Consider the following 15,683-nt stretch of genomic DNA (forward strand, 5'->3'; position numbering starts at 1 on the left):
ATAAATCTTTAATGAACACTGTATTGTCAAGTATTGTCAATTTTGGTTTCATGGTAACATGTCTCAACTTGTTTGTAGCTCAAACTTCTGTATAGTGTCTCATAAGAATGATTTTTTTAAAATTATTTTTTACTATTTTTGTAATATGAAAGATTGTTTGATTTTAACAAATTTAGTAAATTGTCTGGATTTTTACAGTATATGGAATTGAATTAGCAAATGTAAGTATTTTGCTTTTTCCACATATGCGATGGACAGACAGAAAATGAGCTGAGGGAGGTGTGGACACAGCGGCAGATGCACAGGGAATGGAGAAGAGCGGAAGTGTCTCTGAGGAACCTGAGGAACTTTATTCTCATATTTGAAGTAATTCGAACACAAGATGTGAGTGGTGGAGCAGCTCTGGATGACCTGCAGTTCATTGACTGTGCACCACGTAAGTGTATATTATTTTATTTTTTTTCTCTAATACAAGACAATTAATTTTATTGTCCAATTTGAATAAATACAAATTGTGAATATAGCATGAACAAGCTAAAATTTGATATCTGACTAGCTGAGCCGATGCAAGCATGAATGCAGATGTACCTAAGTTTGCGGACGTGTTTTACAGACAGGCTCATAGCAAAAAAGTGAAAGCTGCAAGCGAGTTTGACTAGTTCGAGCAGTGATCCTCAGGGGAAGCAACAATGCCTCCAGTTCTCATCTTCACATTTATTTCCCATGAGTCAGTTTTGCTTAACATTCATGCATAAGCTTGACCAGAACAGGGCTCTAAGGGTTGTCTTCAGCACTGCCTGATGGAAAGCAGTACCACCATTTAATTGGATTAGAATTGATTTGCTAATTCTGACAAGCCATCCGGGAACAACATGAAAAAGTCAGAATACGTTCCTCTTTTGGTTTTCAGGCTTGACGTGTAAAATGTCAGATTTAATTTGCATACTGACACTTAATAATCACAGTAATTACACTTGAGCTTGTGGATCCTTTAGTGAGAAAGTGTGTAAAGCAGAGATATCTAACCCAATATGTGTGCAGGCTACTTTCTGCATTTAGTTGAATGTCAGTGGACCTAAGCATAATTGTTTTTGTTTTTTGTTTTTTTTTAAATACAGTGGTTTTTATTAGAAATGACCATTCATGGCTTTAGCATCTACTTATGTGTAAACACAGTTTTGCTGTTTTATGAAGGAACATGACCCTTTTGGATTTGTGGCTCTTCTGGGCCTTCACTAAATTCCACCTGTTTTATTTTTAAAAGTACAGCATTTCAACTGAATTATACTTCCTACCAGTTGTCTGTAATATAAATAGCAAAAACTATAACAGTGTAAATAAATTAGCTCTATCAAAGCATGAAGAGGATCAGAGCAATGAAATAAATTTTGAACAAGAAATTTCTTTGAGTATATGTGCTTTGGAAGGAATTCCTATTCCTAGATGCCTTTTCACCCCATGGCAATATACCTAAAAAGTTTATGAGAATTAAACAGGACGTATTTTAGCCTGAATAATCTTACATTGCTGTCATTTTATGTTTAAAGAATTTGAAGATATTCTTGCTAAAAAGCTCTGGATGGATGTTTTATTGCTGTTTTGAGCTTGTTTAATACGGTCATACTTTTCACGTCTTTTAATTTAGATGTCGTATTTCATTTTTGTTATTAGATTACCTTCTCTCTTTTTTTTTAAATCGTACTGTTTTGGATCAGTGAAACTGAAATAGTTTCCTTGTGTTTCAGGAGCTGTGCTTCCTGGGTCATGCCCTGCTGTCACAGATTTTGTGTGTAATAATGGAGACTGTATTGAGTATCATTTGGAGTGTGATGGTAAAGCTGACTGTTCCGATGAGTCTGATGAGCTAGACTGCAGTAAGTACATCTGCAGTAACCTTAAAATTCTTGACTATTTAATAACATTGTCACTTACATCTCAATGCTTCATTTGGTCTGTTAGGGATTGTTCCAGGAGCTTGTAATTTTGATATGCCTGGTGGCCATTGGCATGAGACCTGTCAGCTGTCTCAGGATCCTTACGATGACTTTGACTGGGATATAGGCTATGGCAGAATGCTTAATGGGACGGGACCATCAGCTGACCACAGTTCCAGTTAGTAAAACCTAAACTTTACAATGCCCTTAAATCAGCTTAGTAATACAAATATGACTAATAAACACATACATATCACCAACACAATTGTAACACAATAAAAAGCCTTATTTTGCTTTAAATGTAAATTAAAAAGTGCTGGTGCAAATTACACAAGAAAAAATATCAGGAGTAGGATCTGAGAAATGCAGAAGAGTCATTTATATAAGTTATGTAAGCTAAATAAATGTATATTGTGTCAAAATGAGTGTGTCTTCTGATTGGTTGCCCTCATAATGGAGATCTGACAGCATCAGTGTGATGTTGTCGAATCTCCATTATGGGGGCAGCCAATCAGAAGATTGACTGGACAGTCTTACTCTTAGTACCTCCTTTTAACAGTGAAACAGACTACTTTGTAATACCTGACACTGAATCCAAACAAGCCACATACATATGTAAGTCCAAATCCTTGTACTTTATGTAAATATCTGGACAACATAGCAATTTTTGGTAAACAACAACAACAAACAAACCTAGACTTTCCCCACAAAACAAAATTGAGGCCAGCCATCTGAATCATCTAATAAATCGTTGCATGATTTAAAAACCAAAGGGTTGGAGCTCAGAATTATTCATCATCCAAAGCCATTTTCATTTCATCATCAGTGAGTGTAATTAAGATCTGGATTTCTGCCCTGTTCTGCTGAAAGATCAGTGTCTCTCAGTCAAAATGTTAAGTGTACATTATTTTAATTATGAAAACGTGTCTGCCCTCTAAAAGGTGAGCGATTTACTGAACCTACTATTGACTTTTCATGTCAGACAAAGAGTCAAGGAAATTGCTGTACAGGGTGTCTCTCTGAGTAAAATGTGGAGTCATGCAGTGAAATCTAATATTTGCTATTACTGTCACTATCATAAAACTATAATAATATAATCTCCTTTTTGACAAGATAAGAAATTGTTTCTAATATTTGTAGAGGTGTAGTGGTGTAAAAGTATTAAAGTCGTTAATTTTTATTCTATCCCAGGACTTGATCTTCTGGTAAAATGATAAACTTCTTTCTGGTGACGTATGCTGGACTACTATCAGTTAATCCGTGTAACCCGGCCCTTTCTTACAATGGACTGCAAGCTCACATCCAGATCTGCCTTTCCTTTCAAAATTCAGTCAACAACCAACCGAGAGAACTAAGTCCTAATCCTACGAAAATCTGTTACACTTAGATATATGTTACAATAGGAAGAAATCATCTTTCACTTCTTGAGTTTCATTGCGACTTTAATGTGCATTAACAATCATTATGTGAGACTCAGTGATGAGAACTGTATTTAAAATTGTAATAGTGTCTATAATCAAAGGAACGTCATCCTGTTTGTATGTGACAACAAGCTTAAATGTCATCTAACAGCCTGAGCAAGACTTTCAGGTAAAAGGCACACAAAGGTGTCTCAAACCTCCAATTTTCTATGAATGACTTTCCAAAAAAGAGTTTCACATAAGTTAAATACCACAGGGTAATTGTTAAAATATAGAACATTTGAATTATAAATTAATTGATGTGACATTTGTATAAAAACGTGTTCCTCTGTGTTTTGCTCCTATTCGATTTCATAATAAAGCTATTTTAGCAGACATCCATAATAAAGTAAATATTTACTGCTGTGAAGACGACATTGGTTTACTCTTTCAGATGGAGGAGGGGGGTACCTGTTTGTGAACTCCAGTGCCCAGAGAGAAGGAAACATTGCCAGTTTAATAACCCGGCTGGAGTTTCCTGCCAGTGTCGGAATATGTCATCTGCGCTTTTGGTTCCACATGTACGGCTCTCATCACATGGGTACGCTGAAGGTGAGAGAGTAATGTACTTGAACAATGTAAAATGTTATTTCAGTTTAAAATGATTGTTTTACATTTGAGTATATTTTAAAATGTAATTTATTCCTGTGATGGCAAAGCTGAATTTTCAGCAGAATCTTTAGTGTCACATGATCCATCAGAAAACAACCATGCTGCTTAATATTTTTGTGTAAACCATGACTTTTTTTTTTTTTTCGGGATTCTTTGACTGATGGAAAGTTAAAAAAAAAAAAAAAAAAAAGGAATTGAATGTGTCCTTGCTGAATAAGAATAGGCTAGTAATGGTAGTGTATATTCACCTCTTTCTTTTGCATTATAATGCAATATGCAGTATCGCTTGCAAAGATGTGGAAGGAGTGCAGGAGTTCAGTGGATTTCCTCCCACTGCTTTTATTTTATATTGAGAACACAGAGCTTTAAAGCACCTTTGAAGACTCTTATGAATTCTGGGTATTATATTGCAGGTGTATACCGTGGGCCACAGTGGAACACCCTTGCTAATGTGGGCAACCTGTGGAGACCATGGAGACAGCTGGCAGTATGCTAATGTGATCTTATCAAATGCATCACCCTTCAGAGTGAGTATTCAGGCAGAAGTGGGAGCAGACCAATGGACGGACATTGCCGTGGATGACGTCTCTTTCACTAGGCAGTGTCTTGTTGGAGGTACAGAGCTGCTCATTACTTTTGATTCTCAGCTCTTCCCAAAGTGAAAACTGGGTTTATCATTTTGTTTCTGTGTATGTTCAGGTCCAGTGACCCCTATCCCACGAACATGCCACATGGAGCACTTCCAGTGTTTGTATCTGTTCGAGTGTATACCACTGAGTTGGCACTGTGACGGTGAGGTGGACTGTCTTGACCACTCGGATGAGGAGATGTGTGCGAGTGTGGTTCCTGGCACTACGCCTCCTCAAACAGGGTGTGAGATTGGAGAATACCACTGCATGGACCGCTGTATTCCAGCACTACTGCACTGCGATACTGTTGTAGATTGCCCAAATGGAGAAGATGAATATGGATGCCGTAAGACCCAAGAACAAATCTGCTTAAAAACTACATTGTAGCTGTAATACAAAAAGATGAAATTCTCTCTCTGTGTCTCTGTAGCTGTTAAGATATGTGATGAAGGAGAACTAGTGTGTGAGGCGACAGCAAAGTGCGTAGCTTATCAGAGTCGATGCGACAATATTGTTGACTGCCATCCTTTTAACTCTGATGAGTCCAGCTGCTCTGGTAACACAAATACATTCATTCATCTCCTCATATCCATATATTAAAAAAAATGTTAGTCAATGTTTCTTATTATATTCAGTTTTTGCACTATACTTTTAAGGCTTTTCAAGTCATCATTAGTTTTTCTGGTGATCTGTTCCATACAAATGGAAATTTGTACCGTTGTGGAAATTTTATCTTAAAGGATCAAGGACAAGTTTAATATCTCATGATATGACACCTTTAAACTTGTACCTCCTTTTCTTATAAAAGTTGATTGCTTTCTTAACAACTGCCAGTTTGACTTGCAAGTGAAATTGTTAATAAGAGGGTTTTAACAATTAAATGCATGACAACAAACAACCAACCAGTGGAGGCAAGTGTACACTACCGTTCAGTAGTTTGAGTGTCCAATGTCACATGATCCTTCAGAAATCATTCTGATATGATAATTTGCTGCTCAAGAAACATCTGTTATTATCAATGTTTTGCTCAGTATATATATATATATATATAAATATATATAAATATATATATATATATATATATATATATATATATATATATATATATATATATATATATATATATATATATATATATATATTAATTTCTTCAATTCATTCAAACTTTTTGAATGATTTTGTTTTTTAGGAAGTATTTTTCTGGAATTTCATTATAATAGTGTTTTCATACTCATCTGGGTGGAAAAATGATTGTGATTTGGAGTTGCAAATCATTGTTCAACTGACAATATGTGAGAAGATGGAAAGAAAAATATCAGTAGTTGCTTCTCTGACTTAATTCCCTAAGTGGAATTTATAGCTTAATTTACGAACATCATAAAGCCCATCGAATTAAAGTGACTTTTTAGGAGTTACATAATATATTACTTCTCATTAAGTGGACACTTCTTCAGAGCACTATTCCTGTAATCATCTGATTAAAGGAGCTGATGCCCAGGAGCACCGTGGGGGTGAAGTGCCTCGGTCAAGGACACATCATTAATAGAAACTCTCTGTAACTCTCTTGTTAAGGGTTGCTCCTACCTGTTTTGAACCTGTACCCTTAAGCTGTCAGCCCATAACTTTAACCACAATGCAATTACCACTAGATCTGCATTAATAGTGTGAAATGAGGTCCTTATAGAATTTGCTATTTTATCGTAAGTCATTATTATATGTGGATGTGTTTTATTTTTCAGAGTGTCCCTTTGGGTACTGTCTCAATGGAGGGAGATGTGCAGTAAAGGAGCATGGGCCAGTGTGCATGTGAGTTCCTCAAGCACAATAGTACAAACACATCAATAAATATGTGCAACAGAAGTGGATCCCAAAAGATTAATTATCAAATACTGAATTTTTCAAAAGGAATTGAGTGTTCAGTTCCACTTTATATTCAATGTCTTTAACTATTGTACTAACATTTAAATGAATCATTTATTGCATGTTTTTACATCATACTTCTATTTAAAAAATACCTGGATGTAATTACAGCTGTAATTAATTTAATTACATTGTTGATCCCTCCCTTACACCTTAACACACCCTTAAACCCAACCATACCTCCAAGCCTGTCCCTACCCTTACATGCTTTTCACCTCAATAGCAGCCAACGTGTTTTGCAATAAGTACATTGTATAATGTTTTTTTAGTATTCATTTCTTTTGTACTCATGCCTTTTAACACCAATTGAAATGTATTATAGCTGGCAATATGGAACTTGGTAGGTTCGTTATATAGGCCAAATATATTATGTTTTTTTTTGTTTTTTTTTAGGGGGGTTACAGAAAGTGTTTACTTAAAGTCTTTGTGATAATGGTTTAAAAAGACCTTTCAGTTTTACCCTCTTCAAAAATATCCACCTTCACCTGTCGGTCATGGTCAGATAGATGACAAGACCCTGTTGGAGATCTTTGCATTGAATTATTCATGCTATTCTACAGTGCCAGCCGAATATCACATTGAAATGTGAGCCAGTTATACAAAGTATCAGCACCCTGGCCCTCAGTTTAAACATATACTTTTAAGTGGACTGCCAAAGCATGCTTTCTGTAATGACTGTCCTATTTGTGCCAAGAAACACAATCTTTCACCATTTGAATCAACCCTCATAAGCCTTAAATGTTTTCTTTCTCCTTGTCTTTATCTTTGAAATGGTGTGTCATCACTAATAAATGACGAGAATTACTTAAGTCACTTGTTCGCAGACACTAGAGTATCTGTGTGCATGAGGTTGATTTCAGAATAGCTTAAGAACATTCTTTATGTGAAAAGATCTTCCCCACAGGAAAGAAAAGGAAAACACAGAGAAAGTAAAAGAAAGGAAGGGACAAAGAGAAAAATGTGTGTCTTTTTCTCATTACAGGAGCCAAGGGAAGGCTGTTACTGATAAGCTCACGTGGCTGTCTCCAAGCTAATTTTCATGCATTTATTTATTTATTTCTCTTTTGGAAAGTTGAGGAGCCAGCATTCCCTTTTGAATTATCTCTGCCATTCAAAGTCTCTCTGTGTGTGTGTGTGTGTGTGTGTGTGTGTGCGTGTGTTTGTGCAATAATAATGATTTTCTTTCTTTCTCTAGTTGTCCATCACAGTGGACTGGGAATCGTTGCCAAGAAAAAACATTTACTCCCACAACACCTGTGATACCAAATAGTAAACTAGATAATTGGATGGGTGAGTAGTATGCAGTTATTTGAATAAGCAGATAAGCAACAATATATTAGATATACAATATATACAATAAAATGTGTCATTTTGAACTATGCAGCTGTCAGTGTTGGATTAAGTGTAGCAGTGATCCTGGTGGTCATTGCATCTGGAGTCATTTTATTCTGGTTATTTCAAAAGAGACATTCACAAAAGTAAGTCCATTTACATTCAGATGAACTTTACATAATCAGAAAGTGTCTGGATATGTGTGTTGGCATTGACTGCTTTTTTCTTGACTGAACAGAGACTCCGATCTTATTGCTAATGAAGAGTTGGATAGCTCAGACTTGCCGAACAAGGTTAGTCATATACCTCAATTTATAAATGTCATGATCAAATGATTTGATTTCTCTGACAGCTTATATTATGCACTTGTGTTTCTTTATTAATAGAGATCTTCATTTTCCCTGCCATGTTTTATATGTTGCACTTATCTCTTCATATTCCCTTGACTCTGTCTTTTTCCTCCCACTCCATTTTCTTTTTTTTTTCCTCACATATTGCCTGTTTTCCACTTTGGAGTGAACAGTGTTATTCAGTAATTTGAACCACTCTGCAGGTGTGAGAGAGAGTTCTGTCACACTGCTGATAGGAAATATTGACCCGCAAGCCTAAATTTGTGTGTTTGTTGGTGTGAGCATGTGTGCATTTAACACTCAGTGATAAACTCACTGTATTTTGCATGCGGCATGCAGTTATTTTCACTCTCCTGTGCAGTGAGGGGTAGTTTTCAGTGAAGCCTGGCATACTGTATTTTAATGGCTGACTGAGATTTCTCCACATTTTGCTCAGTTATTCATTAATGTCAATGGCCTATACTTAAGAAATGTAATCCAGTGGGAGCCCTAGTGTTTCGAAAACAATTACTGATTTTCATATTTGTTTGTATTTGTCATTCTAGTCACTTATTACACTAATGTAATTTGAATTTACTTGGCTTGTAATTTGTGAAATTACTGTGTGGAAAGACGCTATATACTAATTAAACTATTATTGTTTTTCCTATAGCTGACATTTTCTGAAGTTAACATGGTAATTCTTGTTTCAGCTGCCCTCCCTTGATGTTAGACCCAGGTGGCCTGTACATCCTCAACTAAACATTAGCGTTTACCCATGGAAAGAAGATCCAAAGGTATGAAACTCTGGTTGTCATGATTAACATAGTGACTGACCATTCAGTTTCACCCCACAAACAATTTAACTTTTAAAAGACATACCGATGATGTACAGTGCAGTCTGTGGACTGTTTTATGGCACTGCACTTAATTTTACTGGCTGCAGTTCTAGTTTTGATTTGCCATGATATGACTGAGGTTTGGGATCGGAGGACCTAAGTAATACTTTAATCTTCGACTTAAGTAATAAATAAAAAAGTATAGAAGAAAAGAAGGCATCTTACAAATCATGCGAGAAAAATGAACATCATAATGTCTCATCATAATGATGGAATGCAGTTCTATTCCAGAATTGCTCTGTGTAAATGGACTGTAAGTATAATCAGTGCTTTTTATTTGTACATCTTGGCCTGTTTTTGCTTGTGTGTGTTATTCAGGTCTCCAGCTCAAAGGAAAGCAAGCTCTCTTTCTCCAACCCACTCTACAAGTGCCCAAACAGTTCTGAAGCTTGAGGAAAACATAGACACGCAAACACTGGCCGTCACGTCCCTATAGATTTCCACTTCATTTGAGCCTCCCCGACAACATGGCTGTACTTGCTTAGGGTTTAGAGGTTGTTGTTGTTTTTTTACACAAACTCGTGGGAGGAAAAAGTGTGACCGCAAACAAGTTTCAGTTAAACAGAATAAAGCATAGACTATATCAGTCATAAAAAGAAAGTTTCTTATAAGAATCTGTGACTTAACTCATTCCATGTGTTGTGAAGTCTCTCTGAGGCACTGAAATTACATTTCCATCTTATTTTACCAGAGCCAACACTTTATATCAGTGCCTGCTTTAACATTTGCTGATAGATGGCTATAGGTTCAACAGCTCAATCAATCGTATCAGATACATTAACCTGGCGAAGGCAAATGTTTGCTTATGTAAAAAAAAAATGAATTTTTGTGATTTGGATGGCAATTGATGTATTTTTTTTTAATTTTTAACATGTTCAAGTTAAGAAAATCATAGCTTTATTAAAATTAAATATCTAAGATGACCACAATATATCATTAATCCGGGAAAGGTTTATCAAATCTAATATGCACTCCGGGTGCCATTTCAGAGATTGTTTTGCTTTCATAGCCTGCTCTCCTTCCAGATCTCTGTGGTTTTGAGAATATTGTATTTTCATTACTTCAAATATGTGTTCAATCACCACTTGATCTCCTTTTTGGATTCAGGCAGACCACATTTTGGCAGATAATAAAATTGAAAACTATAATGATACCAAAACACGAACAAAGACATGTGAAATAATGTGCTGTTGCAGTGTTTAAGTGAAAATGAAAATTCCCTGGGTACCAGAACACTGTAACACAAGCTGGAAATGTACAATGATGGACTCGATTGATTGATTTATGGATTGTTTCAGTATTATAAACTGTCAGATTGTGGGTTTTTTAATTCTGCAATCTTTGTCCTTTTATTCCTGATTCTTTTTTTTTTTTTTTACCAGAAGTCAAAACAAATGCTTTGATTTATCATAGCAAATACAAAGCATTACATGAAACATGATGATCTGAAAAAGAATGTACACATATAGATTCATTATTTAGGAAACAAGTCATTGCTCAGACTGTTGCACTCCACGAGACACTGGTCAAAGATGTTTTAGAATTATGTATCCATTAAAAACACACCGGCGATTTCTGATGTGCTGCACATTACATGAGCATCAATAGGCCCAACACATTGTGTTTTCTCTGGTAGAAATACACAATAATATGAATTTACAAACTATTACATATTTTTAGTGTCAGCTAATATAGGTACAGCCAATCACTCTACAATTTACAAAACTTTGTAGTTTTCATTATCTGATTGGAACTTACACTTAAGAAAGTGTCTAAAAGAGTATAATTATGATACTGAAAATATATACCATTGGACTTCTGTTATTCAACATATAGGACCATGTTGACATCAGCAAAACTAGTCAAATCACTAGAGCACCTGTTTTAGCTTCCACTGCTTTCTGCCACCAATTTGGTTACTGTGAATAAAACAACTTGTATCCTTCTCTAAAACGACAGCTATTTTTTCTTGATTTATTTGTATTTATTATCTTATATATATATATATATATTTGTTTTATTCATGTTGATATTTTGTTTTCCAAACTGGAACTTCCCTCTCCTGCTATGTATTTAGACAGCTGGGATTTCTATTAAGTGTGTGAGGCAGGAAATGAACATTCCTTGAAGACAGTGAAAACGTTTTGCCAGTATTGCTGAGGTGTAAAAACTAACAGAAAGAGACAGTGTAATATTCATCAAGCATAGACACACACGTTCACATTTGCACAGAGGTGTTTCATTATTGTGCTTAAATGCGCAGTCAGTTCATCTGAATCTCAGTGGAATAAAAATATGCAGCCAGCGTAATCCACGTAGTCCATTCATCAATTCAGCATTTTCGTATTAAAGTCTTTCTTTATCTCTCCATCTCGTTCAGTGTTTGAGTCGTTGTTTTTTTTCTTAGTCAAAAATTGAATGAGAACCCAGATCAGAGCCATTTATGATTTTATGGGAGCTATGAATAAAAAATAAATTATATAATTCACATTTTCTCATTTTATTTGTCTTATCCTATCATTTTAGTGAGTATAATGAGTAAATTATGGCTAAATAATTTTTAAATACTATACTAAAAACAAACAAAACAATTCTCTCCCAACTCGAGAATCATATCGCGGTACGCGAGAGGACTCTTCTCGTTCTGTTTGGGCTTATGCTAAATAGCGGGTGGGCTTACTAAACTAAATTAATATTTATTCATACTTTATTATTATTACTATTATTTTTAAATAAACCCACAAGTAAAGGAGTCTCTAGCTCTGACGCTTCCACTATTTATATCTACGAAACTCGGAAAGGAGGCGGCTTCCTCTGCATTAGGTAGGCCTAAGATGTGTTTTTGAGTCTTTGTAAAGCAGTCGTTCATTATAAATTTTAAATGTAGAAGAGATGATACATATAACTATGAAATGTAGAGTGTATGTTAGATAGCCACCATAGACATTTAGAGGGACAAGTCTTCCCGAAAATTAGAAATGGCCAAATTGTCCCTCAGTACCTATTTGATATGATCTGTTTGTTATTTGGATGGCACGTTTTTATATTTACAGTTTACATTTATTCATTTAGCAGACGCTTTTATCCAAAAACGACTTATAAGTGAGGAATACAATAAGTGAGTCATTGTGAAGAGGCAAATACGAACCGACGTCACGCCTCGTTGCATGCCGGGGCGGCGCCGCCATTTTGACAGGATCGCCCAATTAATACGGATTCTTGCTTACCTTTTGTTTTGTTTCTGCCATTAAGTGGAATGTTAACATTTTTAATGGTATCGTTTGCAGGGAATAGAAGCTATTTTATCGCATCGCATAATCATTTATTTTTATTTTTTTTTTTCACTTAAGTTTTGTAGAATTGCGTTTACAATGTTGATCTGTTTACCGTATCACACGCTGGACGCCCTCACCGCTGCTTCAGCCATCGTATGAATATCCAAATAAATCTATGTGATGATCACACTGAGAAAAGTCGATACATTTATTTGTTGGAAACGTTTAAATTATGCTTAAACGAGCATATTGAGTAAGCCTACAACTTGCCATTGTAATTCCCCTTTTCCATGATCACAGAAGAGGAGAATCAGAGATTATGGGTCAAATCCAGCGGACAGACGGACACGAACACACTGTATTTTTATATTTATTTTAACAAATGACAACCACACTAAGCAATTTCCTACTTTTATAAAACCGTTTTGAAGAAAATGTATAAAATGCTTACATTTTAAGTGATACTGAAAGTTTATATTTTGGTCTCATCCGTTTTTCTGCATGTGCTTTATTTGTAAATAGAATTTGGTCTCTTTAATATCAGTCTAAGTGCATTAAGCGTTTTCTTAAGAGGACATAGGAAACCGTTTAAGATATAAACGTGTTGCGTTCATATTTTGGGCTCATTTGCGTATCTCCACACAGTATGCTTTAATAAATATGTAACAGTTACAGAATTGTTTGTTTGTCACATGAAGCGTTTTTCTTGTTAATCATATGAATGTCCCCGTCAAGTTCTGGTTATTCACGAGCGCAGTGAGAGTCAGACTTGCAAAGGTAATGTTAATTATTAATCCAAACGAAATCAAAACGTTCAAAAACACTTTAAAATGTCATTCTTTTATTGAGTGATAAGCAGTGGGTTTAATCAGTGCAATTATGAATAGATTTGAATAGAGCCAGGGATTCTGCATTCCAGATTGAGGCGGGGAGATCATTCCAGCAATGAACAGTGAACGAAAATGTTCTGGAGAGCGATTTTGTGCCTCTCTGTGATGTACCAAGAGCCTTCGCTCATTTAGTGATCGCAGGCTTAGGGATGTAGACTCATTAGACTAAAGAGAGTGGAAGTAGGAGGGTGCTGAGCCTGTGGTAGATCTGTAAGCAAGCATCAGTGCTTTGAACATGGGCTTTTTTGGGCTCAAATTAAGATGAGACGTGCTGCAGCATTCTGAATCATTTGTAGAGGCTTGATGGCACATGATGGCAGTCCAGCCAGAATCAAGCCTAGAAATGACCAGGACCTGGATGAGAAGTTGTGTTGCGTGTTGTGTTAGAAAAGGCCTGATTTTCCTGATGTTGTGTAGTACAAATCTGCATTACTGAGCTGTCTTTGCAATGTGTCCTTAAAAGTTCAGTTGGTCATCAAAGATTACTCCAAGGTTTGTGGCTGACCTTGATGGGGTAGTCGATGATGGACATAGCTGGATGGTGAAATTGTGCTGTAGAGTCGGATTGGCAGGGAAGACAAGAAGCTCAGTCTTTGCCAGGTTGAGCTGCAGGTGATGTCCCTTCATCCATGCTGAGATGTCCGCCAGACAGCTTGAGATTCATGCAGCTACTGTGGGATCATCTGGATGAAATGAAAGGAAAAGCTGCATGTCATCAGCATAGCAATGGTAGGAGAAACCATGTGCCTGTATGATGGGACCAAGTGATGTAGTGTAAATGGAAAAGAGGAGAGGTCCAAGAACCGAACTCTGAGGAACCCCTGTGATCAGTTGATGAGCTTTGGATACCTCCTCTCTCTACGCAACTCTGAAAGACCTACCTGTGAGACAGGATTCAGACCAGTGAAGTGGAGTACCTGTGATTCTCAAGACTAGATTATTGTAAAGCTCTACTGGGTGGTTGTTCTGCTCGGCTTTTAAACAAACTACAGTTGGTCCAAAATGCGGCAGCTAGAGTTCTTACTAGAACCAGAAAGTATGACCATATTAGCCCAGTTCTGTCAACATTACATTGGCTCCCTATTAAACATTGTATAGATTTTAAAATCTTGCTACTTACTTATAAAGCTCTAAATGGTTTAGCTCCCCAGTACCTAAGTGAGCTCTTAATGCATTATAGTCCTTCACGTTTATTGCGATCTCAGAATTCAGGCCAGTTGATAATACCCAGAATATCAAAATCAACTGAAGGCGGCAGATCCTTTTGCTATTTAGCACCTAAACTCTGGAACAATCTTCCTAGCATAGTTCGGGAAGCAGACACACTCTGTCAGTTTAAATCTAGACTAAAAACACATCTCTTTGTTCTTGCATACACATAACACATTATCAATACATTAACATTTTTCAAATCCGTTAAAGGATTGTTACGCTGCAATATTTAGGTCGGCCGGAACCGAGAACATTTCCTATAACACTAGATATACCTGTACATCAGAATAAGAATGGCATCTCCGCTAATATCTGTCTCTCTGCTTATCCTGAGGTTTGCCGGGTGCTGGATTCAGGCCGTATCCAGATCAGATGGAGAACCTGTGTCTGGACCTGACTACAACGTAGCCCAGGAGACAATGGGCCTACAGATCCAGTTCTGGCTGCATCTATAATTCAGATTTTTAATCCCCGTATCCGCTTACATATATTTATATATAATCTATTTTTAATCTCTATAATAAAAATGTATAATTCAGATTTTGATCTCCATATCCATTTACATATATTATATATATCTTCCAAGGGGTTTTTTCCCTCCTAGGACTTTTTTCCCAGTGCTAGCACGCTGGGTTTTTCTCCTAGGGTTTTTTTTCCACCCCTGGGAGTCAGCCGACATTGGTTTAATGTAGTACCATCTTGTATATGTTACATACTACCACGCTTGTTTGTACAGTTTATTTTTAACCACTTCCCTTTTTCTGTGCTTCTAATATGTAAAGCTGCTTTGAACAATTACCAATTGTAAAAGCGCTATATAAATAAATTTGACTTGACTTGACTTGATTCCCAGTGATGAGAGGGTGGATAGAAGGATCTGATGATTCACCGTGTCGAAGGCAGCAGACAGATCCAGGAGAATGAGGACTGAAGATTTGGAAGCAGCTTTCGCGATCCGTAGGGCTTCAGTGACCGACAGTAATGCAGTCTCAGTTGAGTGACCGCTCTTGAAGCCAGATTGGTTGACATCCAGCTGGTTATTCTGTGAGAGGAAAGGTGATACCTGGTTGAACACAACCCGTTCAAGTGTTTTTGCAATGAATGGTAGGAGAGAGATAGGTCTGTAATTCTCTACATATGATGTGTTTAGCGTTGGTTTTTTGAGCAGTGGAGTAACCCGAGCCTGCTTGA

At 36.5% G+C, this 15,683-nt stretch overlaps 1 protein-coding gene across 1 annotated transcript in view; it reads left to right on the forward strand.

Annotated features, from left to right (window-relative positions):
• The window catches only part of malrd1 (MAM and LDL receptor class A domain containing 1), a 47,674-nt gene extending 32,442 nt beyond the window's left edge, over positions 1–15,232 (forward strand). Inside the window, exons 21-33 of the mRNA XM_067402104.1 lie at positions 259–436; positions 1,746–1,874; positions 1,960–2,112; positions 3,789–3,946; positions 4,420–4,621; positions 4,706–4,981; positions 5,066–5,191; positions 6,375–6,441; positions 7,751–7,845; positions 7,940–8,033; positions 8,126–8,180; positions 8,930–9,013; positions 9,434–15,232. Coding sequence (XP_067258205.1) covers positions 259–436; positions 1,746–1,874; positions 1,960–2,112; positions 3,789–3,946; positions 4,420–4,621; positions 4,706–4,981; positions 5,066–5,191; positions 6,375–6,441; positions 7,751–7,845; positions 7,940–8,033; positions 8,126–8,180; positions 8,930–9,013; positions 9,434–9,508 — 1,692 coding nt within the window. The 3' untranslated portion in view covers positions 9,509–15,232. The remainder of the gene's footprint in view (positions 1–258; positions 437–1,745; positions 1,875–1,959; positions 2,113–3,788; positions 3,947–4,419; positions 4,622–4,705; positions 4,982–5,065; positions 5,192–6,374; positions 6,442–7,750; positions 7,846–7,939; positions 8,034–8,125; positions 8,181–8,929; positions 9,014–9,433) is intronic.
• Positions 15,233–15,683: the final 451 nt, after the last annotated feature.

The sequence above is a fragment of the Chanodichthys erythropterus genome, chromosome 11 (genome assembly GCF_024489055.1).
Source record: "Chanodichthys erythropterus isolate Z2021 chromosome 11, ASM2448905v1, whole genome shotgun sequence".
Lineage (NCBI taxonomy): Eukaryota > Metazoa > Chordata > Actinopteri > Cypriniformes > Xenocyprididae > Chanodichthys > Chanodichthys erythropterus.